Here is a 23,274-nt window from a genome sequence, read left to right on the forward strand (position 1 = left end):
GTCAGTGTTCTATTAGAGCAGTCCCTGGCCTGGGGATGGAGCAGCCACACAGCAGCTGGGACCTGTCCTGGCTCTGCAATACCTGTGGGACAGAGCTGCCAAAGAACTTACTAGAGCACAGGGGTAGGACTTTTTTAATAAATAACTGTAGAACACATGCATTGAAAGTTTCATCTTGATACAAATGTCAATACAAATGCTCCACAAACAGAGCATTGATACACAGCTCTGCCCTCACCACACCAAGGCTGGGCAGTTTCTCAGGGGCAGATTCCACACTTTCCCTCAAACCCCCAGGACTCCCCATGCACAATCAGAACAAACACCTGAACACACTGGTGGAAGTGCTGTCTTCCCTTAATGCCTCTAGCATTACATCTTACATCTATTTCCTGATGAGACAGCCCTTAGTTACTTGAAAATAGCAAACTCCTATACCTTAGAGCTCAATCTTTAACTTAGTCAATATTAACACTGCCATAAAAATATATAAATATTCTGAAAAGGCCTTTCTTTTAAAATAATTTTTAAAAGTCTAGTTAGAAAAAAGTAGATGTTGAATGACTGCAGTCAGCAACAGCAGAAGGTTGTTAAAGAGGCTTTGCTGTAGTTGAGCAAAGGTCAAGGACTCCATCACAGCAGCCTGGAGTCTGACCTAGAGGAGACCTGTTCTCCAGCAGAGGGGCTGGAAGGGAGGGATGGGGTTTCACCGTGTCCTGCTCCCTGAATGCAGCAACAGGAGCTGCAGGTCCCTCCTGGCACCCTGAGCCCCTTCTCAATCTGCACCAACCGTGCCCAGACCATCTGAGCACACCCTGCTGTGAGCTGGGGCTGCGACACCCCTGAGCTCAGCACCTGACCATGGTTCCAGCCTCGTGCTCACAGGCAAAGGACCACATCACTGCTCTACCCCCTGCCAGAAACAGGTTCACTTCCATGGCATCAGTGCCCTCTTGGCTCAAGGCTGTAGCCAGAGGAGCCCTGAGCCCACTGCATTTCCTTAGTGCAGTTCACCCTCCCCTTTGCTGCCCTTTCAAGAGGAACTGCTGCCTAACACACTGGCACCTGCCTTCCAAACATCTCGAGAGTTCTTTCCAGTGCCACAGTTTGTACTTCCCTTCACTAAACAAAGTCACATCCACATGGAAAACCAGCACCCTCCATCCCTGGACAATTCCTAAGCAGCTGAAAGCAGGAGGCTGGGCTAAGCTCTTTTCCTGTCTGAGGTCCTGGATGCCAGGAAGTGAGACTTGCCACTGCTGCATACTCATGAAAACCAGTGAGGATTTGGGGTTTTATTGTCAAGTGCCCAAAAAACTTAGTGTTCAAAGGTAATTTTTAACCCAAAATCTGCAAAACGAACATAACACTCAAGAGTACCACAGCTCTACTGTTTGGTTCACCATCAGAGTCCAAGTTTTACAGCAACTGTCACCAGAGTAACATTAAAAATATAAATCATTTTCATAGAATAGAAGTGTCACCTGTAAAATCTCTACTTTGCCCTACAAAGGAGCACCGGGAAGGTTCACAATGATGTTTTATTTACTCTTTTGAAGAAAATGTTTTGTGAAGCGATCTAGTTCGTTCTCGAGGTGAATGGCTTTATTTCTGTAAAACAAACAAAAGCAAGGGATTCATTTCAGTGCCTGAACAATCCAAAGGCAGGATCAATATCAGTGTTTCATTTCTATTCATCTACTCACACCCCCAGCACCAAGAAAACATAAATGCAGGCTTTTAGAAGGGGTGTGTGGGGGCAGATGTTCACCATCAGTGGTGGTGGATGCCCGAGGCCAGCAGGCACCAGCCCAGAGCCACAGGCGCCTTTCAGGAGGTGGAAAGGTAGAAAGGAAACTACAGCTGAGGCTGCTTCCAAGTCCCTGAACCACCAACTGCTGGAAGTTCCTCCTCTGCCAACACCTACCACTGGCACCACCAGTACTGCACTGGATGACTCAAAAGAGCACAGCTGCTCTCCTGCTCTGCTTGGGGAGGGGCTTTGGGAAGGTGCCACCCTCAAGTTACCAACAGGAGACTAAAATTCTGGTGAAACGCCTGTCTCCCCCACTAAAGAGAGACAAGGGTAAAGATGATCTAAGAAATAATATTTTTGGAGGTTAGCTGATTCACTGAGGCAGCAGCATACATTTATTTAACATAGCCTGAACAGCTCAGGCTATCTTTGCATCTCCTTCTGCACCTGAACCAAACTAGTTCAACTCCAGAGTAACAGCAAGCACTGAACACCCTGAAGTCAGCAGGGCTAAGAGATGCTTGTGGCCAGTCACACCAAGACTTACCTCAGCTGCTTGGAGGTGCTTTGTATGTTCTCCAGCTGATCTATTTCTTTGGAAAGCCTAGCTATTTCTTTTTCCAGGTTTTTCTCAGTAATATCCACTTGCTGACAGAGCCGAGCAAAAGTAGTGGCCATTTCCCTAAGACGAGAACAAGTTTATAATCATGATTTACAGAAGTTTATGCTAAAAAAAAACTAAGAAATAAAATCTCATGGCATGGCAGTGTGCAGGACACAGCAATCAAAGCCTCCTTCTGCATGGGAGTACAGAAGAGAAGAAAGCAGGAGAACTGGGTACTTTTTAAACTAGAAAAAGAAACCCTCAACACACCAAATGCACTCAGTCCATGCCTACATCGTGCCTGGCCATTTCCACAGAACATTAACAGGTGCAGGTCTGAGATGGGGCTCTGGCTGTGGCAGGAGGTGCCAGAGCAGCCCCACACTGCCAAGCTCAGTGCCCTGTGCCACACTCAGAGCCCTGCTCACAGGAACCTGAGCCCGGTGCAGGGGGAGGAGTGCTCCAGACCTGCCCACCCAACCTGCTCCAAGACTCCTCCTCACACAAAGGGAAAACAAACCCAGTTACCAGCCTGGGCCCAGCACCCAAGCTCTCATGCAGGAGGTGAAGCACCCTCTCCTCTCTACTGGAGCACTGGTTTGAGTGCAGCTCTTCCATGTCCCCACAGAGCTGCTGGACACAGGGATGGATCTATTTCCTCTACTAAAGCAAAACTTTTTACTATTCCTTTTTTTTTGTTTTCTCTTTCCAAAGCACTTTCCCACTTGTCTCTGCCAAGTAACGTCTGGCTGATTAACTTCCTTAGCTTCTTCTTGGAAGTATGTGTTTTTACTGAATTTAATATTATTTCAGAAAATTAGGGCTGCTAATGCGCCCTCTAGCCCACAGGGTGCAGAACACCTCTCCTGTGTAGCTCAGGAAATAGTTCAGAAAGGCAAGTGAAGTTCATCTCCTGCAGTGCAGAAGAGCCAGGACTGGCCGCTCAGAACTTGCCCATAGCAGCCCCTGGGGCAGAAGCTCTGCTCATCCTTCCAGGGACTCCAAAGGCAGAACAACTCAGCCTGCCCTAGAATGATCTCTCATGTCTCTACTGTAAGGGGCTGGACAAAGAGTCACCATCTTCAGAGCACCACACACAGCCACACGGAGATGCAGGTACTGGCCTTTCCAGGTGGGCATTTTAAACTCTCTTCAAACCCCCTCCCACTAAGTGCCAAGGGACACTAGAGGTGCCATCATGCAGGGCCAGTGACAATGGCCTGTCACCATGATATTTTCTGAAAAATCCCTTCACCAGGATTTTTTCTCCTGAGAAGCCTCACAAAAGAAATGTACACAATAATTACCTGATTGCTTCGGAATGTGGTCTGGAGACTGTTTACCAACAGGTGCATCTTTGATTGGTTCCATGTGAATTGTTTTTAATTAATGACCAATCACCCTCAGCTGTGTTGGACTCTGAGGAGTCAGTCACGAGCTTTCATTACCACTCTTGCTAAGCCTTCTGATGTATCCTTTTTCTATAGTATAGTTTTAGTATTTCATTTCTTTTAATATAATATCCTAAAATAATACATCAGCCTTCTGAGAACATGGAGTCAAATTCTCATCTCTCACCTCGCCCTGGGGAGCCTCACAAACACCACAATGCCTGTGGCAGTGAGGGGCCAGCCCGTGTGACACTTACTGCTGCACCTGGTGGCTGCAGTTGGCACTGGTGAGGCTGACGATCATCTGCAGCTTCTCGGTGGCGTAGTTCACAAACTGCTGCTTGAAGGCTCTCTCCTTGGCCCGGGTGGTCCAGGTCAGCCTCTCATACAGGTACAGCAGCCCGTACATGCTCAGTGACAAGGAGATCAGTTTCCAGCCTACGGTTTTCCAAATCTGAAAAACAAAATCTTCGTTAGCTTAAATAAGGTGCCCTATGGAATAAAAGCTAACTTTGCCCATTTTTTAAAAATCATCTGCACAGCCCTTTCACTGGACTTGTTTAAGAAATTAATGTTTTCCATATTATTGCTGCAGAGCGATACAGCTACATTAACATGAGCTGGTCCCCAATGGCACAGAGAATGTGCAGGTTACAGAAGCTTGATGCTCTTCATGAAGAAGCAAAGCTCCAACTAAATTCAAAGTGAAGGAGGTACCATCAGATCCCCATTTAATTCAGGCACTGAACACAGACTTCTGGCACAGAGAATACACCCAGCTATCCTCAGAGTGATTGCCTGGTTTCTCACTATGAACTGACTGTGAGTATCCAGGGCTCATCTGGCCCAGCGTCAAGTCCATGGCACGCTCTGTGTCACACCCCAGGCAGGACAGAGCAGCTCAGCCTCTGCCACCCCTTCCAGCAGGAAATATGCTACTTGCCACTCCACCAACAATGATGATGCTCATGGAGGTCCGGGACGTCAGCGAGGCTAAACTCAACACCAGAGGGACCATGAACTCATCCTGGGGCACGCTGTCGGGAGTTAAGGCGGGAAGGCTGGCGGCAGACGGGGTGCTGGCTAAAGGACGAGGGATCTGGAAGATGGGAACACGGCAGCCTGAGTCAAAAGCATCAGGGAACTACACAGATGGGGTTTATTTTCATATATTCAGGTTTTGATTTACTTGAAGGAAACCCTTCAGCAGTGAAATCTGCACAAAACTCCTGAGGAGAGAAAAACGGTCTGTGTGGGGCTGGTTCTGACCCAAGGATCCAAATATTACAAATGGAATAGGCTACTCAAAGGATTCAAGCCAAAGGAAAACCAACTTGTGTAACAGCTGCAGAAAGTTTAAAAGAGGTTTTCAGTTCCATTCTAACCCTGAATATAATCCAATAAAAACAACCCACACCAAAAATATTTCACAATGGATCTAGGGAAAGGTAGCAGGAAGCATGTAAATAGCATTGGCATCGAGGAAAAATCAATATATTCTCATCAAGGTAAAACAAAGCAGCCCAAGCTCTGAAGGACTCACATGTAGGTTTGGATCTGCTAATCCCTGGAGTACTTTCTGAGCTTGTTTAAGACCCAAGAAACGGTTTACAAGAGAAGTCCATCCCAAAGAAAAGTGGAACATGATATCCTCTTGAAAATCCGCACACAGGCTATGACAGTTTAGATCATAGCTAAGATCAAACTTCCTGCATGGAATTAGCAAGTGGAGCTGATCCTGAACACTAGAAGGCAACAATGGTTTCAGATTTTCTAGAAATAAGAACAAATAGTAAAACTGAGTTAACATTAGAAGAAGAGCATATTCACAAGCAGTATCTCTGCACTGCTGAGCAGCTTTATCAATTCAGAGAATCTAAACTGGTTCAGTTCATTATTTATTTATTTATTTGTAAAGTCACTGGCATTTCAGCAGGATTGACCCTAACAGAGCAGGGAATTTATTGCTCCAATACAAGAAAACAGTCATGAAAATTAACTCACTGCTGGAAAAAAAGGCTCAAATAAACCAAAAGACCTCTACCACTGATCAAAAGATAGGGATGGAGTAAGGAAAAAAATCCATTTATCCATCTGTTCCATGGTGCCATACAGAAAAGACAACATTATGACCTAAGAGGACAGAAAGGTTCATGTAATTTCATGACCTCACTCTGAATCTTTTATTACCAGGAACAGACCAATAGAGATGGATGTGCAATAAAGTTAACTACTTACAAAGAAAAAAAAAGGGGAGTGTACAAATCCTTTGTGAAATAAACTGTTTTGTTTTCCAGGTCTGGAGGAACCTAGGGAGAGCATTATACTGCAGGAACACTTTCTAATAATTAGTGTATTTGGTGTGTCTCTCACTGAAGCCAAATTTTAAATGGGTTTATAAAAGGATTAGATGAGTTTCCAAAGGACAGGTCCATTACTACTTGCTTAAGCCATTAATCCAGATGCAGTGTACGAGCTCAAAAGTCCATAAAATGGACAGGGATTGCTATATTTACCTTGGTTCATTATTCTTCTCCCCCAGCATCTCCTACTGGTTAGTATCAGAAACAGGGGACTGGGCTAAACACTCAGTCCTGGTCTATCATGGCTTTTCTTTTATCCTTTATAGCATCAATGTTAAGCATGATCAGAAGGAAAATTCTTTTAAAACTGAATTTCCTTAGATTGTCTTCCTTTAAATGTGAAGTGTTACCATTCCTGCTCCCTCCTCCTACCAATCATCTCCTGCTGGGACTGGTGCATTGACTGGTTGACTTCACTGGAGCAGCGCTCAGCCAGGTTCTTTCCCAAACCGTCTTCTATGTGTTTGTTCAGTTCCTGAAGTGCCACAAAGAACACAAGCTCATCAGTTTGTGTTTAGCCAATCAGTTACATCATATGGGGCAGGAATATGTTACACACTAAGCATTGTTATTTACAGTGGGAAGAAAAGCATGTTTCCATGGAAATACCATGCTTTCCAACTGCACACTGGGACTGAAAACCTAACTAAAGTGACACGGGAGAGATTTCCCTAGGACTGTAAACATTAAAAGGCACAGAAGTCTGTACTTTTCATTGTGACAGTGCAAAGCAAACCACTACCTACTGCCCCGCAAAGCCCTTACTGTGTCATTTGATGGGAGCCAATTCCACTGCTCTGCACAGGGACAAACCCATCCCACCAACTCCCACGGGGGCCTGCTCAGGATACTCTGCTGAGGTAAACCAGCACAGACTGTCCTGAAAATGCAGCACTCCAGGTGATCAGCCAGGCTGGAACAGCCTGAGATGAGCTCAGCTGGTTGGAGCATGGTGCTGTTAACAACAAAGTTGTGGGTTTGATCCCCAAATGAGACATTTGTGTAAGAGCTGGACTCAGTGATCCTTGTGAGTCCCTTCCACCTCAGAACATTCTGTGACTCCAGGGCAGTCAGCATCACCAGCAAAGTCTGGGCACAAGGGGCAAACATAGCTATATGTGCTTTAACTTAAAGCACTAAGTTTGAGAAGGAATTTATAAAATTAAAAAAACAAACCAGTTTTTATTAAAAGCGCTGAGTATTTGCAAGCTCTTTTTATTTTTGGATATATTTGATTTTAGGAGTAGAGAAAATTATTTATGCAAAGTCTTATTTACTGGAAGTGAAGACTTGAAATTAGGAACCACTCTACTACTAAAAAGATGTTGAAAAAAATTAATTTCCTTCCAAAAACAAAGCAGAAAATATTTTCAACCTTTTTTAGCTTTGGGTAGAGATATGCACATGTCAGCAAGCAAAAATCCTGCAATGCTCAAAGTCACAAAATCTCAGCAATTTATGAAAATACAGAAGTAGAAATTAAGGGAAAGACAAAGAGTCTGGCTTCAAACCATTCAAAAAAACTTACTGTCTTATAGAGCTTCAATACTTGAGGAGAAGGGTGGAAATCAGAATAAAATTCATCAACTAAAACTGAAAGCCGGCAAATCTCATCAGTCATGGCAGAGGAGACCTGGAAGAACACAGGAAATGCATAAAATGTTTCTGCTACCTTTTCCAGAGTGAGAACAGACAACTGCATGAACTGCCCCAAGAAATCATTCAATCATCCGACACTCAGCAAAGATTGCCATTTTAAGCTTTCATTTTTCCTTTTCTTTTTAATTGAAAAAGGAGTGTTCTGACATTTCAAACATATTTCCTGAGATGGGTGGACTGCAAAAGCAGCTGCCTGAGAGAGAAGGCCACACCTGGATGTGAGAAGTTGCTCCCACTGCCTTTCCTTACTTTGTTTTCGACTTCCTCAGTGACGCGTTTGATCTTTTCCTTGGTGTCTTCTGTCAAAATGTTCAGCTGATTTCTCACAAAGTCCAGCCTGTCCTTCTGATCTTCTCGCTCTTCCATGGATTGGACTCTGACCCAGCAGAAAGAAATCACCATCACCACCATGTATTCCCCCAGGAAAGGAACAAGCCCTTAACCAGGCTCAGCCAGCTGATGGTTTCTGAGCAGCCCCGGGGAACCCCAAGTGACACCGGCTGCCCAAAGCAGAGGCACTGCTCCAAGAAGGGCTGGGCATGGCAGCTCCATGTGCACAAGCATTCAAAGGCTGAGCAAACACAACTCAAAACCAGCATTTCAAGTTAGAATTGTCATCACTGTACTGTCACATAATTACAACTAAAAAAGGTGTGGGGAATCAGAGGCCTTTAATAACTCATCTACCCTGATTTTCAAAAAGGGTAAATCTGATCAAACTGCTGCTCACAAACAGCACTCAACCACTCGGTCTGATGACCCTGCAAAGCAAAGGGGATGTGGCAGAAACCAACCTTGTCACGAACAAGTCTCTTTAGAATTCCTTGACCTATCACTTAAGCAAAAATTCCTGAAAACCTGGAGCAATTTCCTCTTGAAGGGCCACCAGAAACAACAAATAGCAATTCAAACTAAGAGGCATCACCACAGACATTTTGGTTAACTCAACTGACAGAAAGAAGCAGAATATCAGAGTATTTTCAAACATTTCACAGCATGTTTTCATGGGATCTGACAACGTGAGACAAGCCAGTATGTAAACAGGCAGTCTGTAAAAAGTGACATATTCAGGGGGATGAGTGTGTTTGACAGCACAGTGAAGTCTGTTGAAACACAAAGACACATTATTGACAGGCAGGAAGGAGATGGATGGGAAGGATTAATCGTGACAGCAAGTTCACTGTGTACAAGAGACACAAGGTGGCAACAAAAGTGAGGAAAAACTGCACACATTTGCAAACCTCAAAGGATACATGAAGCTACCAGACAGAACAGATGAGCTGCTATCATTAGCACTAAAGGATTACATGAGTGAAGAGAGAATAAGGATATTTAAGGATGCAATCTGGAAGGGGCCAGAGGCCAAGCCTCTGTTAGCTTGGGCTCATATCATTCCTTACAGTATTCTAATCACTTGCAAATTAAAGCATCTGCATCCTTCCACTTTTCTTCTTCACTGTAACTGTTAAAGAAAGTAGAGTAGGCCCAAACATCATCTCTGAAATGCTACATATCACTAGAAAAACTTTACATTTTAACTATTTCTGAAAAAAAGGTTTGAAAACACACAGATTGCAAATCAGTAACAAAGAACACCAAAGTAAACCAAGATCCCTGTACAGAAATTACAGACCAAGAAGAGAACTGAGTGAGCAAGTGAACAATGGTAAGACTGACATATTGACATACCAGGGAAATTGTCTGTTTCTTACCAAGCAGAAAAAGTGGATTTTAAAGTCCATAATGGCCCAAGAAAATCACCAGCCCAGAAATGGCTCCTCAGATGATCTGGACAAACCAAATCCAACCAGCCCTCCACCCCACCTACCTTTTCTCTGCTGCTGCAACGTTTATGGTGTCCATAATGTTTTTCACAGTATCTATTATCTGTTTAGCTCTGATAGTGTGCTGTTCAAACTTGGTTTTCACGGCTGACTGCGAGATACACTCCTGCGAGGGGCCCAAGCCACAACACATTACTGCAATTCCATGCCAACACCATCAGGAATTTCACTGTCAGAAAGCACATGCTGCCAATTTTACCATGAACTTAAACCAGTGGGAAATAAAAAGGGAGAAAGTATAAAGAAATCAAAAGACAACAGAAACTGAAATCTCAAATGAATCTACAGCAGCAAATCTGCCTTCGTTTCCATTCACAGTAATGTGCATAGGTTTTCATTTTTTAAAAATAAATTAATAATGAAAAAAAAAAAGAAAACTCAGATGAATACATAAGATAAATCTATCTCTTCAGGAAATTTTCAAAACCATCTATTTGGAATTACAAATGTCAAAGATGAATGCTAGCAATATGGCCTGGCTTTAGTTTTATTTGTTGCACTACACAGTCTTACTTTCAAGAGACAATTCTGTCAATATATTTGACATTCTCATGTCAATACTGACCATCCAGGAACAAAATATACAATTAGGAATAAGAAACAAGGGTTTTCTCATGGGATAAATAAAAGTTAAGTCGTCCTTAAAATATCAGTTTGTTTGCATGTTATTGAAGTGTTAAATTAGTAACAATACAATTTCTAATCAATCTTCAACATTGAAGAGCAATTCAGAAATACAGGACAGTGACTGAAGAACTCTTGTGTTTGAGGGGAAGAAAGCAAGCAGCTGACTTCCTTAAACCAGACCAATGGGATTTTTAAATTGTTCTCCATCTGTGGATTCACCTTTCATGGCACAGGTTTGGATGGCTTTTAGAAAACTTGCCTATGACCTTAGCATATGCTGTAATTACAAATCTCAGCTATCTAAAAATAATGGATGAAAACAAAATAAACAAAATGGGTAAAACAGTCCCTGTTCCTCGACGAAGCAGATCTAGAAATCAGCAATGAAAGGCCAGAGTTTTTTAAATATCAGCACATTGTAAGAGCTAGACTAGGCACAGAGCAGAGTCTTCCCAACATTAGTATGTGGTAGATAAAAGGATGACAATCACTCACAACACAATCAGAAAATCCAAGTTAGAGCACTAGGAAAAACACAAAGGTTAGTCAAACGATGGGGAAAGATAAGAGGGAGACAGCAGCAGTTTGGCTGTTAGTCTGTACAAAGTATTTACTGAAACCAAGATGAGCTGTTTCAAGAGTCTAACCAAAACCAGTTACCTTAGCCAGTGCCAGCATCACAGGACACTGTTAGTGCCCAGAGTGCTCTGTACCCCATCCCTGGGCAGAGCTGGGGAAGGCTCTGCAGCACTGCCTCATCCCAGCCCTGCCAGCCAGGAGTTCCCCTTCCACCCTCCTCCACTGCTTCCCACAGCAATTCTGCTGCCAGCACTCTGAGAAACTCGAGGAGCACCCCAGCCTAAGGCATGGTGGGGTTGGTTTTATGTAGGATATCCTCTAGGCACTACTGCACCCAGTGCAGGGCCCAGGCATTTCTCTGCTGTTTTAATGAGGCATTCTGTGTACCTCAGTGCAAAATTTCAGGAAAATACACTGACCATTTTCTATTATTCCCTAGTATAAAAAATCCAGCACTGATCCAAGAATTCAATACTTTTAAAACTGCCTCTCCTTTCCTTTGTTGTAATACAGCTGACATAGTAGCATCACTTTTTAAAGCTACTACATGAATCTCTAAAATCTTAATTTTCCCACTGCTTACAAGTGTTTCTAGTAATGCCTGCACCAGTTTTTTTTTAGCAACTTCAACCACCCTGTGCTTTGCAGACAAACATGTTTCATCTAGTTTCAGAATGATTTTTGCCCTCACACTAAAGTCTACATAACCCTTACAAGCCTTCCAAAATTAGTCCAAGCTTTTCTCATATCACAACTAACTAGCACTGGTGGGTTGTTTCTAGATTTATTTTTTAAAAGATTCTATCTATACCGAGCTCATATCAGTCCTGGAATGAACAGGCTTTCCCATCATGGAACTCATACTAAAATCAGGAATGTGGAAGTACTGGAGAAGTAACAGTTCCTCTTCTCAGCCCATATGGAGAAGAGGGAAAAGCTGTCCAATTTTAGTGATGACAAAAGCAGGGTGAGAGAATCCAGGAGGAGCAAACCCAGCAGATACAGCCAGGGGGAACAAGGCACATGTGGACAGGTCTGTGAGGTGACAGATTACTGAGAGATGTTTGGGAAGTCTGAGGGCACCCGCACAGGACAAGGAGCTAAAGGCAAGACAGACTGAGGGAGAGGAGGAGTCAGTGTTTGATGAGAGCAGACACAAGCATCTGTGCTCTCATCCCTTCCTTTTCACACACTGCAATGTAACCCCAGTGCTGGGACTTGCAGCTCCTCTGTCAGGAAACAGTAAATGCAAAGTGCTTAGGCTGCATCAGGGCTGCACAGCATCTGAGTTTGGTCTGGCAGTGCACAAGGCAGGGTAGCAGTGAGGATTTCACACAGAAAGTTCTCCCTGCAGTCTGAGATTCCTCATTAATACAGAGCCCAGAGCTGGCAGGCAGAACTGATGACAACAGCATGCTGATGTCAGCTACTTTATCAGCTGAGGTGACAGTAATTTGAGTATCAGGCCTGAAAACTTCACACCTGGTAAGCCATTTCAGTCTCAGCCTTGCTTTAAAAAGCACATAAGCTTCCACTGTAACTTAGAAAACTGCCACAAAACTTGAATGTGAAAGAGGCTGCAACAGCAAGCGCTCAAAATTGAAATTGCTTTGGCAATCTTAATTCAGCACAGTTGTCATTCTCTAAATTATGGGATCATACCCCTATTTAAAGCCATTAATAATGATTTTAGGACAAAACACAGCTGAGCAGGGAAAAACACTACAGAATCCACTATTCTCACTGTTAGAGTCAGGTGTGCAGCAAATGTAACACACTGGGAAAAAAGAAAAAAGGTTGATTTAAGGCCATGCAGTGCTGTCACAGAATTGTTCCTTGTGCTACAGAAACTTGTCATGGTTGTGATCCTGTGACAGATACTTCTCATTGTGGTGGCCAACTCGAGTCTGTGACCTCTGACTTCCACATGTGCTGAGCACTCACAGCATCACATCATTTAATAAGTCATCATCCATCTTCCTATTGAAATATTCTAAGTGCAGAGTGCTTAACTGTAATGAGATTTTGTCAAAAAAGCTTTGGGTACAGCACATGACAAAATACAATAAAGAACAATAACTGATTTAGCAGCTCAGTTTCCACTGTTTTCCTGCTGGCTCAAAGTTTCCTACTATGGTTCTGAGGACAAAAATTGCAAAAAACATGCAGGTTTGACTACAGCTAGAGACACAAGAAATGTCATTTCTCATGGCCAGGCCCTGCCAGTACCCTGCACCCATCATTTCAACACTTCAGTCACCTATCAGAAGAGTGTGGATAAGGATTAAATTTAGTCTGACTTTTTCTTGCTTATGCAAGACCAAATCAAGCTATTATTTTAAAGCCTTTCTCATATACACACATGATTACATAATTCAGTTCTGCTAAGGTTAAATGGATTTGTTGTAATGCAAGAAAGACTTTTCAGAGGCAGTTTGATTTTTTTTTTTAAATACTCATATACAAAACCATTGAGGGATACCCAAGAGGCTTCCTTAAGATATCCAAGAATGGCTTTAGTTAATTAAAGTTATCAAATTTAGCAAGTAAAATGGATCCTATAATAAAGAAACCACTCAACTGTCTAGCCAGTCCTACTTCTGTAGAAACTGTGAACTCCAGCTATGAATAATGGCTAAACTGAGGTGGAAGGGTGGATTCTGTACAGCACAAAGGATGCAAGGAGAGTGTTAATGATCAGAACAGAGCTAAGAGGTACATAATGGTGATAGATTCAAAACTCTGGCTTTAGAAATGAAAGTAATTTTTTAGATTTACATTGATGAAACTAAATTTCTTACTGCAAACATTCACCAGCACATGGCTGTAAGTGATGCATAAGTTTCAAGACCATAATTTCTTCTTACAAAGACTATATTGGTCCTGAGATCTCAGAACATGAGCTATGAGTTTTGGTCCCTTCCCTCACTGATATAGTTCTCCTTTCCAACAACTACCTGCTACTCAAGGTGAGAAGGTATGAACAGAACCCACAGAAAAGGCAAAGCTGCAGATGGCTTAAATACATTATACTCCTCCACTTGCTAATATGGATAATGCTCAGTATAATTAAGCTAAGCATAAGGAAAAGCTACCTTTACAACAAAAACCAGGCAGTTTAGAAAGCCCATCATAAATACCTCAAATATCTGCTCAAAATGCTGAAATTCTTGGAATCTTGTTTGAAATCCTTCAGCAAGTGCTCCACCTGTGAAACAACACACTGTAAGGGAAACAGCAGTACCTCACAGCAGGGACTGCATCTTTAACACATTTATCAGGTTTTATGGTGTTTTTCTGTATTTGAGGAAAAGCAGGAGTTGCTACACACCACTCTCTGGCATTCCTTGGGCCTTTTGTGTCCTGGCACTCAGAACTTCTTTTGCTGAAACAAAAAAGATGCGGTTCCTTGCTTCCACAGGATCAATAACTTTGAGCTCATCGACCAGGAACGTCAGACAGCGCTCCATGTGCTGCCTGCGCACCTACGGGAAGGCAAAAAGCTCATGAACAAAAGGCAAAAGCTGAGCTGTGAGCACATCACAACATCAGAGGCAGAAGCAGATGCTGAACCACCCTCTGAGAGCAGATGCCTGCCAACCCTACAGAAGCAGCAGCTGCTTTTACTCCTTTAAACAGACCTGGACACAGCAATACCTCCTTGTACAAGTGCATTTACGTAAGTCAGAGATCTCAGCCAGTTTCTGGGGTAAACCCTTCTTTCCCCAGCATGGAGAAATAATTCTCACTGCAAGCTGGCTGCTGTTGGCAGGATCTGAAGATCCAAACTGCTCCCATCCAACACTGCACCTTCCCTGCTAACTCTATGCAGGTATAAATTTATAAACTGTGCCCTCAGGCTGCACTATCACTGCAGAAACAAAAGGTAATACAAAAAGATAAAAACAAGCTTAACTGTGGAGGAAAAAGGTTCCAAAGAAGTCTCCCATTTTATTAATTGCCTGCATTACTGTCATTTGAATTGCAAGTTACTTTTTGGTTTGAATGAGGAATAGGTTATTTCCATTTTCTGACCATTTAACTTAGCCTTTAATTAATAAGACAGAGCTGGTGTTTCCATATTAGTACATATTAATTAACTGTCAACCCATGTAAGAGCCATCAATTCACTCACATCTTCCATGTACTCTGGTTCTGATGCAGAAGCATCCCATCTGTTATTGAGGATGAAGATGTTTGGCTTGGAAAGTCGTTCATTCACTTTATGGAAAAAATGTTTCTCCTAAAAATTAAAGCACAAACAGAAAATTTCCCAGACATCCAAACCAGAGTCATGCATTCTTCTGTAACAGATTCTGATGTTTATCCAGTTTTTTATAAGTTTATTATAAAGAATTCATCAGTATAAAAGCCCACAGATATTCAGCACATAACAGGCTTAGGGTAGTTCAAAAGTCATCAAATGTCTTAAAACTGATGCCAGTGCTAGTCAAAGACACTGCAACTTTCCCTAAAAATCGGTAAAAATACAAACTAAGAAAACTTCCACAAAATAGTTCAAGAAACACTAATGTCTGACTAAAACAATGAAATCTCCCTTACCTGAACTACCAAGAGGCTCCTGCTAACCCTGTCAAATCTAGCTCTCTATCCAGATAATATCATCTAACTATTCCTCAGCTAGGTAACATCAGCTTGAGCTACAGAGAAATAACATTTCCTGCATGAGGACATATGGTTGAGACACAGAAAAAAAAAGTCATTGATGAATGTCTTACTTTAACAAAATAAAGTGTATTTAGGTCTCTTGGCTGCACCTACCACCCATTATTGCTGTTAACAGAGTCATAATGGGTAAGTCGTGATGGAGGGAGTCCCCACTCAGCAAAGCTGACACAGAAGAGATCTCTGTGCTGCCATAAACTTTTCCAGCCTGCAGCAGGACACCACAACATATCCTGGACACAGCACTGGGGACCCATTATTCTCCATCAGCTGGGAATAAGCATGTGCAATCCAGATCACTGCTGAAGAAATCAAAACTTTGAGGAGAATTTGTAAGGGAACAGTAGAAGAATCATGCTTATCATGTTTTCACCAAAAAAATCTCTGGTAGTGTGGTAGAATAAGGCCAAATATTCTCAAACCTGCTAAGGTAAGAGGCAAAAACAATGCTTAAGGAGGACGAGAACTTTTTAGTTGTCAAAAGCTTTATCTGCAGGATAACTTTTGTTATCTACACAGCAGTGAGATGTTCACTGAAATAATTTTTCTTTTTCCTTTAATTAAAAGGCCCCAGCAGCTATGTTATACACATAATGTAAACAACTTACAGGTTTTGTCCATACTAAAAGCCTAAAAGTGCCACTCATGAATAACAGAGAAGACATGGCCACAGTAGTGCCAAATCCTTTGTCTGGAATGTTTTAAGAATTTTCTTTTTCTTCTAAATTACATCTCTTGTATTTGACTCTTTGTGGACTCAGCTCAGAAGATGGAATGCAAAGTTTTTAAACTTGCATTCTTCTCAGACTTCTACTAAACCATTCTAATTTGCTAGAATGCAAAGAAATACTGTCCTTGCACACTAAGTTCTTTATTGTACTAAAAATTGTCTCAACAGTTAGAAAGTTCATACCTTTCAGGTGAGAACCATGCTCAGAACAACTAGAGCATATTATTTGTCTGCAGTGGGCTTAATAAAAATCATCAGGAATCCCCTCAGTAGCATTACTCTGCATTCTGGCAGTCACACTGGCAATAGCTTGGAAACCTTTTATTGTCAGCATCCACAATACTTAGTTTAGTCAAAACTGGAGATCACTACAAAATTACACCAAATTTCTGGTCTTGTATTTTGATTATTGCAACAGCTGCTCTGGCCACCTTAAATGTTCCCCTCCTCTTACAAGTCCTCCAATATTTAGGCTGCAAGGTTCAGAGAACTCTTCTGTCTCCTGAAACAAGGCTTTACAGAACAAAGACATTGAAATATCTTCAGCTCTCCACACTGCACAGAACCTTATTGCTCACACCTTCTTCAGAAGAAACACAGCCCACTGAGGGAACCTGCAGCACTCATCCTCAGCACAAGGTGTGCCAAGGGAATTCACCCTCTCCTGAGAGAGGAACAAGACAGGAATTCAACTCCTTTCACCCAGTTTGTGTATTTTACTGAATTTATGGAGTATTTTTGGATATGAAACACTCCTTAATTTCTTTGATAATACGAGTGTCTTCAGTCCACAAGTGTCTTCTTTTGTTGGTAGCAAATACCAACAAATTGCAAGGCAAGACAAGCACTCCATCATCCATTTATCAAAAACACAACTGAACTGGAAAGGACAATCATGACGCCCAAGGCAGAGAAAGCCAAGCCAGTCAGAAATTTAAATTTTGTTTTCTGTTTCCTAGTGAGAGATATACATTATTTCTTGCCTCCCACCCCCAAGTCCTATTCACAAGACCTAAGTGCAGTGATTCACTTTCTGTAAAGGTCTCAGCTATTCTGGTTATGGAACTGTTGAATATTTAAATGAAGAAGGAGCATAAAATCATTGCATATCATACCGTGTTCATGAGAGTTGATTCAGAATTGGCAACCAAGACAAACACATCAGCATCTAAGCAGAACTTGTCAATCCAGCTGTCCAGTTCTGTAGTGACATCTGTGCCAGGGCTGTTGAGAACAAAACAAACAAACTCTTATTTATAAACTGATAAAAATAGATTGGAAATGCCTAAGGGCCTTGCAAGAAATTACAGAGGTTTGTATCTCGAGGCTGATGCCTACCTCAAACTTAAGATAAACACTGCACAAGGCAATTACCATCTGGAATTTATCAGACACTTGATCATTAGACTACCTATTCATTCCAAAATGCAATTTCTGATTAGTAAGTATGTACATATAATTAACTGCCAAGTGAAGTGACAGGCAGTCCATCAGAAACCCAGACAGCCTCACACAATGGTTCCCCTCCTCGGATCCTAATTTTAATCAGAAGAGACTGTAGTTCATAAAATATTTTTTTCATTAATAAAGTCCAAATTTAAAGCAATATGCTATGTAAGCTGTGCAGAGATTTAAGAAGAAACCAAAATAAAGTTAAAACTGTAGTGCTATCTGTTTAAAAAACAGTATTAAGTGGAATATTAAGTGGAATACAAGCATTAAGTCATGTTTGCAACACCTAAATTATTGTGGTTCAAATTTTCTCCATTTAACAGTGAAAGGATGAGTTGCTCTTTTCAAATACCTGCTCTCTCAGAATATATGCTCTTTTCTTTTCCCTATAGCAACAGAGGCTGTACAGATCCAATAATAACAAACTCCCAGTGATTTCAAAGTACAAGAGATGGAACAAAAACCACTGCAATTTATTAGAATACACTCCTGAGTGTTGTTTTCTTGAAGAAATCATACTTAAAAATTCACTGACACCTGTGTGTATTATTCACAAATTCACTATTTATTGATTTACGTGTCAGGTACAGATCACCTGAAGGTTTGAAAAGCTACTGTAGGTTCTAATGCAGTGGCCAGAAATAAGGGCATTTAGCACGGACAAAACAACCACTTCCAGAATTCTTTAAACACATCAACACAGAGGAAATGCCAGCCTAACACAGGGCACACTCAGCTGACATAGTCAAAACTACATTTTGAGGTCACCCATTACTTTGGTATGTAGGCACTGCAACTCATATCAGAAGCTTTTAAAAATGAAGTCCACATTGTTTATACTTCACATGATCAGTCTGAAGCATTTCAAGAAAGGAAATGGGCAAAAGGTTGTTGCTGCAACAACCCTATTCACGCTTCCATAGTGCTTGTTCTAAAGGTAGAGTATCCTCAGCCAAAAGCTATTCCCTTTTTCAGCTCAGTCACAAGACACTCGTCTGTTCCAACTGCTACAAGGGCAGAAACAGGAGGGTGATGACAAGCAGTACATAAAAAAGAACAAACTCTGTACTTTCAAACAAAAAAGCCTTTCAAGAATTTTGAATCTAAACCAATCTCTTTTCTAAGCATTGTAATGGCTAATATCCTTAAGAAAATATTTACTGAAACAGAAGAGATACCTGTCCACTATAACCAAATCATCTCTCAGCAGGGCACACTTTGACTTGGGCCAAAAGACATGGACGAGACAGCCAGCCTTCAAATCCTTATCCATGTGAAGCGCGTGAGCCAGCTGATTGACTGTCTAGGGAGAGCATCAAAGAGAACACAGACATGAACATGCACCTCAAACAGGGCTGTAAACCAGTCTAATTCAGTTCTCAAGCAAACTTGGACAGGATCTACCTTGAAGAGGGTAACAGAGTTCATACTTTATTCTGGTGAATAGCTGTGATTTTTTTCTTTAAGCTCTTCAACTCACCAGCAGCTAAAGAACAAGTTGTGCCTTGAAACTCAGTTTCAAGAGTTTCTTTTGAGCCAAAAATGTTCCCTACAGGGCTGGACTGTGTGCTACTGAGCATCATCATGAATTTGCCTCAGAGGTTTAACAAAGCAGCGTACACAGTTCACTAAGATGAGCACCATCAGTCCGAATGAAGGGCACATTCCAAATCCTTCATCGGTAACAGGACTTACTGAGTCCTGTAAAAATCAATCACCCAATGCATGCCATGTTACAATGAAACAACACACGTTAGTTGTTTCTCTAGAACAGCCAAGAAAACTGGGCAGCAGAGCACTTCCATTAGTTTGCTCTTCCCTCCTAAACAAGAATTTAAAAATGCAGAATGAGTGAGCCTTATACTTTTGTTGGACTTTAAACTGTTGTTTAAAAAAACACTCTTTAAGAGTCAGTTCTTGTGAAAATTGGCATGAAATCATCTAAGAAATGTACCTTGACACTCTTCTTTTCATCTGATCCTTCTGTCATAAGATAAGCCTTATCTCCATCAGTCCCTTCCACACTGAGGAAGCAGTTTGTTGTATGGCCAATCCCACTAGGAAGTACCTTGTCCCACAGCATGGCATTAATGACTGAACTTTTCCCACTGCTTGTTCTAGAGGGATAGAAAACAGAAGTACTTTGAGCAGAGCACAGCAGCATTAAACACACCTTTGTGCTGAACCAGCTGAACAAGCTGGTTTGGGTACAGAGCTCCAGCCAGGTGAGAGTGGGGAGTGCTCATTCAGAGGAACTGGTCACTAACTCCACCTTCTGCAACAACTTGAAGCCCTCAGCAGTGTCCTACTTTGCACTGACCCTCTACCCCTCACCCAGAAATATCTGAGGTTTAACTATTACACAACAGCATAAAGTTACACAGACTGTAACTCATTTTTGAACTACTTCCAGAAAAAGTTCAGCGCTCACTGTACAACAGTTCACAAATTTATTCAAAATGCCAGAGAGAGAGTCGAGCTCTCTTTTGTCCTGCTCAGAACTTTTTCCCTTTGCAGAAGGGAAACTTTTAACACACATCACAGCTTGTACTCAATTTTTAACTTTTTGAAATTTTGAAAAGGCTGAGATATAACTAATTTCTTTATTTCAGAACTTTTTACAGTTTGTCTTTAAATAACTAAATGACTTTTAGCAAAATGAAGGCAAGACCACTGTTGTACAAGTTTTTCCCAATACTATCACAGAATTTTTAGAACCATGAAGATTCACATGTTTAAATGTACGGACAGAAAAATCAATCTCCCGAAGCAAAGTGGACTAGTAGATCACATTGTTACTGCTATCCTTAAAATCACCACGCAGATGTATCAGACTGATGTTACAACCAACCAGGCAACTATACTATCTCTGTTTCTCTTCAGCTGCTTATAGATGAACAGCTCCAAGTTTAGTTCTTCAGCACTTCTAATCAAATACAAAAAAAATCCTAAGCAGGAACAGTCCAAAGCAAAAAAAAAAAACCCCAAAAAAACCAAAATGAAAGAAGATTAAAACAAACAAAACCACCACCTTAAAAAAACCCAAAAGCCATTGTGGAGAACAGGACAACCTCTGACATACCTAAGTCAAAAAAAAAAATGAAATTAAGTACTGGCAATTTCGTTCATTACCTGCCAAAAAATGCCACTTTCATGTGTCTCCGTGAGAGCACCTCTCCAATGACTGCCAACTTGTTTTTATATGCTTGTATTTTTGCTAGTTCATCTTCTGTTGCTATATGATCAAGCTCTGGGTTCTTGTATGTGGCTACACACAGAAAGGAAAAACATAAAAGCAATCACATACAGAGAACGTGTTCTGTGATACAAGCTGTAAGTAATCAGTACTTAACATGCCAACTACAAATTTTAATTACAGTGGTTGAACAAAACAAGAAAAAACCCACTACAGACACTGATACCAGCCCTTATCATTTGATAGCTCTGCCACAAGCACTGGTGAAATCATGACATAAATCACTTCAGATCAATCACCAACCTAACCACTGATGGGCTAACCCAGTGAACACAGCTTGATGGGCTCACGTGCCCAGTTCTGTGGGACACCTGCTTCCTTCAGAAAAGAAAGCCAGGACCCTCCCATGGATGTACCAGCAAAGCTGGGCTGTCTTGCCCCCACAGAGCTCACTGGGATGATGAGCAACCAGCTCTGTGTGGCCCCACACATACCACGCTGCTAAACGTGGCTCTGAGGGTGTGACCAGTGTTTCCCTGCATTGCATCACTGATGCACCTTTCTGCTGGAAAATGGGAGAACCTGTTTGTCCCTCCTTCTGTGCAAAACAAACCGCCACACAACTATAAAACCAGAGTGGTTAAGCTTTCACCCCCATGGAAAAGAGACCAGGCTGCCAATGCATGTGAGTTACTCAGCTTTTCAGGTATGTAGCAATGCCAGGCATTCCTTCCAGCACAAGATGAAAAAAATCCCCAGTGTCAAATGAAAAATGTGACTATTTCTGAAGGTGCACGTTTATACAAACAGCACAGTAACAGATAACATAAGGTACATTATGCTGCAATAAAACATACTCAGAACAAAGGACAAGGCTCTCGTGTTTAAGGGGAAAGCTCACCTTCCACAAACGCTGCTCCCTCAGTGACATACTCCAGCAGCTGGTCGAAGATGGCAGTGATGGTCTTTTTGGCCAGCACAAAGTGCTTCAGTGGAGAGACAGAGGCTTCTGCCATGCTGCAGCTGCAAGGAAAGGTGCATCAAGTGACCAAACACTCCGGACACCCAGCTCATTAAAACTCATACACTGCCCACATAGCCATTAGGAAACAAAACAAAACAAAAACGCCTGAAGCCCCAAATCAAAGCTCGAAACTCCAAAGGGCAGTAAGCTTAGTTTGAGCTGTTTACTCTGCTCCCCTCTCCTCCCCACAAGCGCCAAGAGCAGCTGGCGAAACTCGGGAGCAGGTTCGAACTGATCCGGTGCTATCTGTCCCGGAAACACGAGGCTTTCCCCTCGTCAAACGCGGCTGAACCATCCGCGGCTCAGCGCTGTCCCGCTGGCCAGTGAGGACGGGCCCCGCTCCCTCCCGGAGCCCCGGCTCGGTGCGGTCAGGCCGAGGGGCAGCGGCGGCCCCAGCCCCTCATGGTACCTCACTCAGTCCCGGTCCCTCACGGAGCTCTGGCTCGGCCCCGGTCCCACATGGAACCCCGGCTCAGACCCGGTCCCGCATGGATCCCCGGCTCAGACCCGGTCCCTCACGGAGCTCTGGCTCGGCCCCGGTCCCGCATGGAGCCCCGGCTCAGCCCCGGCCCCTCACGAAACCGCCGCTGGCCCCAGTCTCTCACGGAGCCCTGACACAGCCCCAGTCACTCACTGAGCTCCCAGTCCTGGCCCCTGTCCCTCACGGAGCCCCGCTGGCCCCGGCCGTGCCCGTGACCGCCGCCGCCGGGACGGGGGGGGCGTCACTTCCCCTTCCTCCTCCTATGACCCCGCTCCGCGCCGGCACCGCCATGTTCAGTGCGGGCTGAGGGCGGCCGCCGCCATCTTGAGCGCGGGCAGTTCGCGAAATGGAGCCGGGCAGGGCCGGGGGCAGAGCCCGGGCGGCACCGGGATCATCCCCGGGGGTCCCCCCACAGCACCGCGGCTCGGTCAGAGCCCGCACGGTGACAACGCCGCGGGCTGGCAGGAGTTAAACAGCACCGGCACCTCAGGCATGTGGTACGGGGCAAGAACCAAAATGAAAATCGGCGACAACAGCATTCTTAGAGGACACGTTACTTGAAGATTATTAATCCACTGTATTTTAAGATCTTGCAATAATTTGTGGGATGTAAACTTTGTTTTGGAGTCAACAGTCTTTCACATAAAAAAGGTCTTTTGCTCAATTAGAAATATGGTCCAGGAATCTGACACAGATTTGTTAAGGTTGGAAAATACCCCTCGAAACTAAGGGTTCACACATTGAAACTAAGGGTTTCAGACTTAGTCTGAAAAGCAAAGAATCAAATACACGTCTCTCACAAATATAAAACACTACCAAAACCAATCTCATGATTTTGCATAGCTTCTGTTGGAATGCTGTTCCTTAAACAGCTGAACCTTG

At 42.8% G+C, this 23,274-nt stretch overlaps 1 protein-coding gene across 1 annotated transcript; it reads right to left on the reverse strand.

Annotated features, from left to right (window-relative positions):
- Positions 1-117: 117 nt before the first annotated feature.
- MFN1 (mitofusin 1) lies at positions 118-22,664 on the reverse strand. Its single transcript, XM_036388433.2, has 18 exons — positions 22,546-22,664; positions 21,789-21,910; positions 20,824-20,959; positions 19,646-19,808; positions 18,870-18,994; positions 17,355-17,463; positions 14,959-15,066; positions 14,155-14,308; positions 13,964-14,031; positions 9,602-9,723; positions 8,023-8,149; positions 7,643-7,747; positions 6,487-6,589; positions 5,295-5,524; positions 4,695-4,850; positions 4,009-4,205; positions 2,304-2,438; positions 118-1,611 (listed from the first exon to the last, which is right to left on the reverse strand). Exons 2-18 carry the CDS (start codon positions 21,901-21,903, stop codon positions 1,542-1,544), a joined length of 2,223 nt encoding a protein of 740 aa, XP_036244326.1. The 5' UTR covers positions 21,904-21,910; positions 22,546-22,664; the 3' UTR covers positions 118-1,541.
- Between the last annotated feature and the right edge of the window lie 610 nt (positions 22,665-23,274).

Source organism: Molothrus ater, chromosome 10 (assembly GCF_012460135.2).
Source record: "Molothrus ater isolate BHLD 08-10-18 breed brown headed cowbird chromosome 10, BPBGC_Mater_1.1, whole genome shotgun sequence".
Taxonomy (NCBI): Eukaryota; Metazoa; Chordata; class Aves; order Passeriformes; family Icteridae; genus Molothrus; species Molothrus ater.

Bases quoted from the DNA above. Each gene is read 5' to 3' on its own strand.
- MFN1 (XM_036388433.2), bottom strand. From the start codon at position 21,903: ATGGCAGAAGCCTCTGTCTCTCCACTGAAGCACTTTGTGCTGGCCAAA. The intron at 14,309-14,958 runs GTGAGTGAATTG...GCCTTCCCGTAG, and splicing joins AACCAGAGTACATGGAAGAT to GTGCGCAGGCAGCACATGGA. The intron at 14,032-14,154 runs GTGTGTAGCAAC...GTTGTTTCACAG, and splicing joins CCAAGGAATGCCAGAGAGTG to GTGGAGCACTTGCTGAAGGA.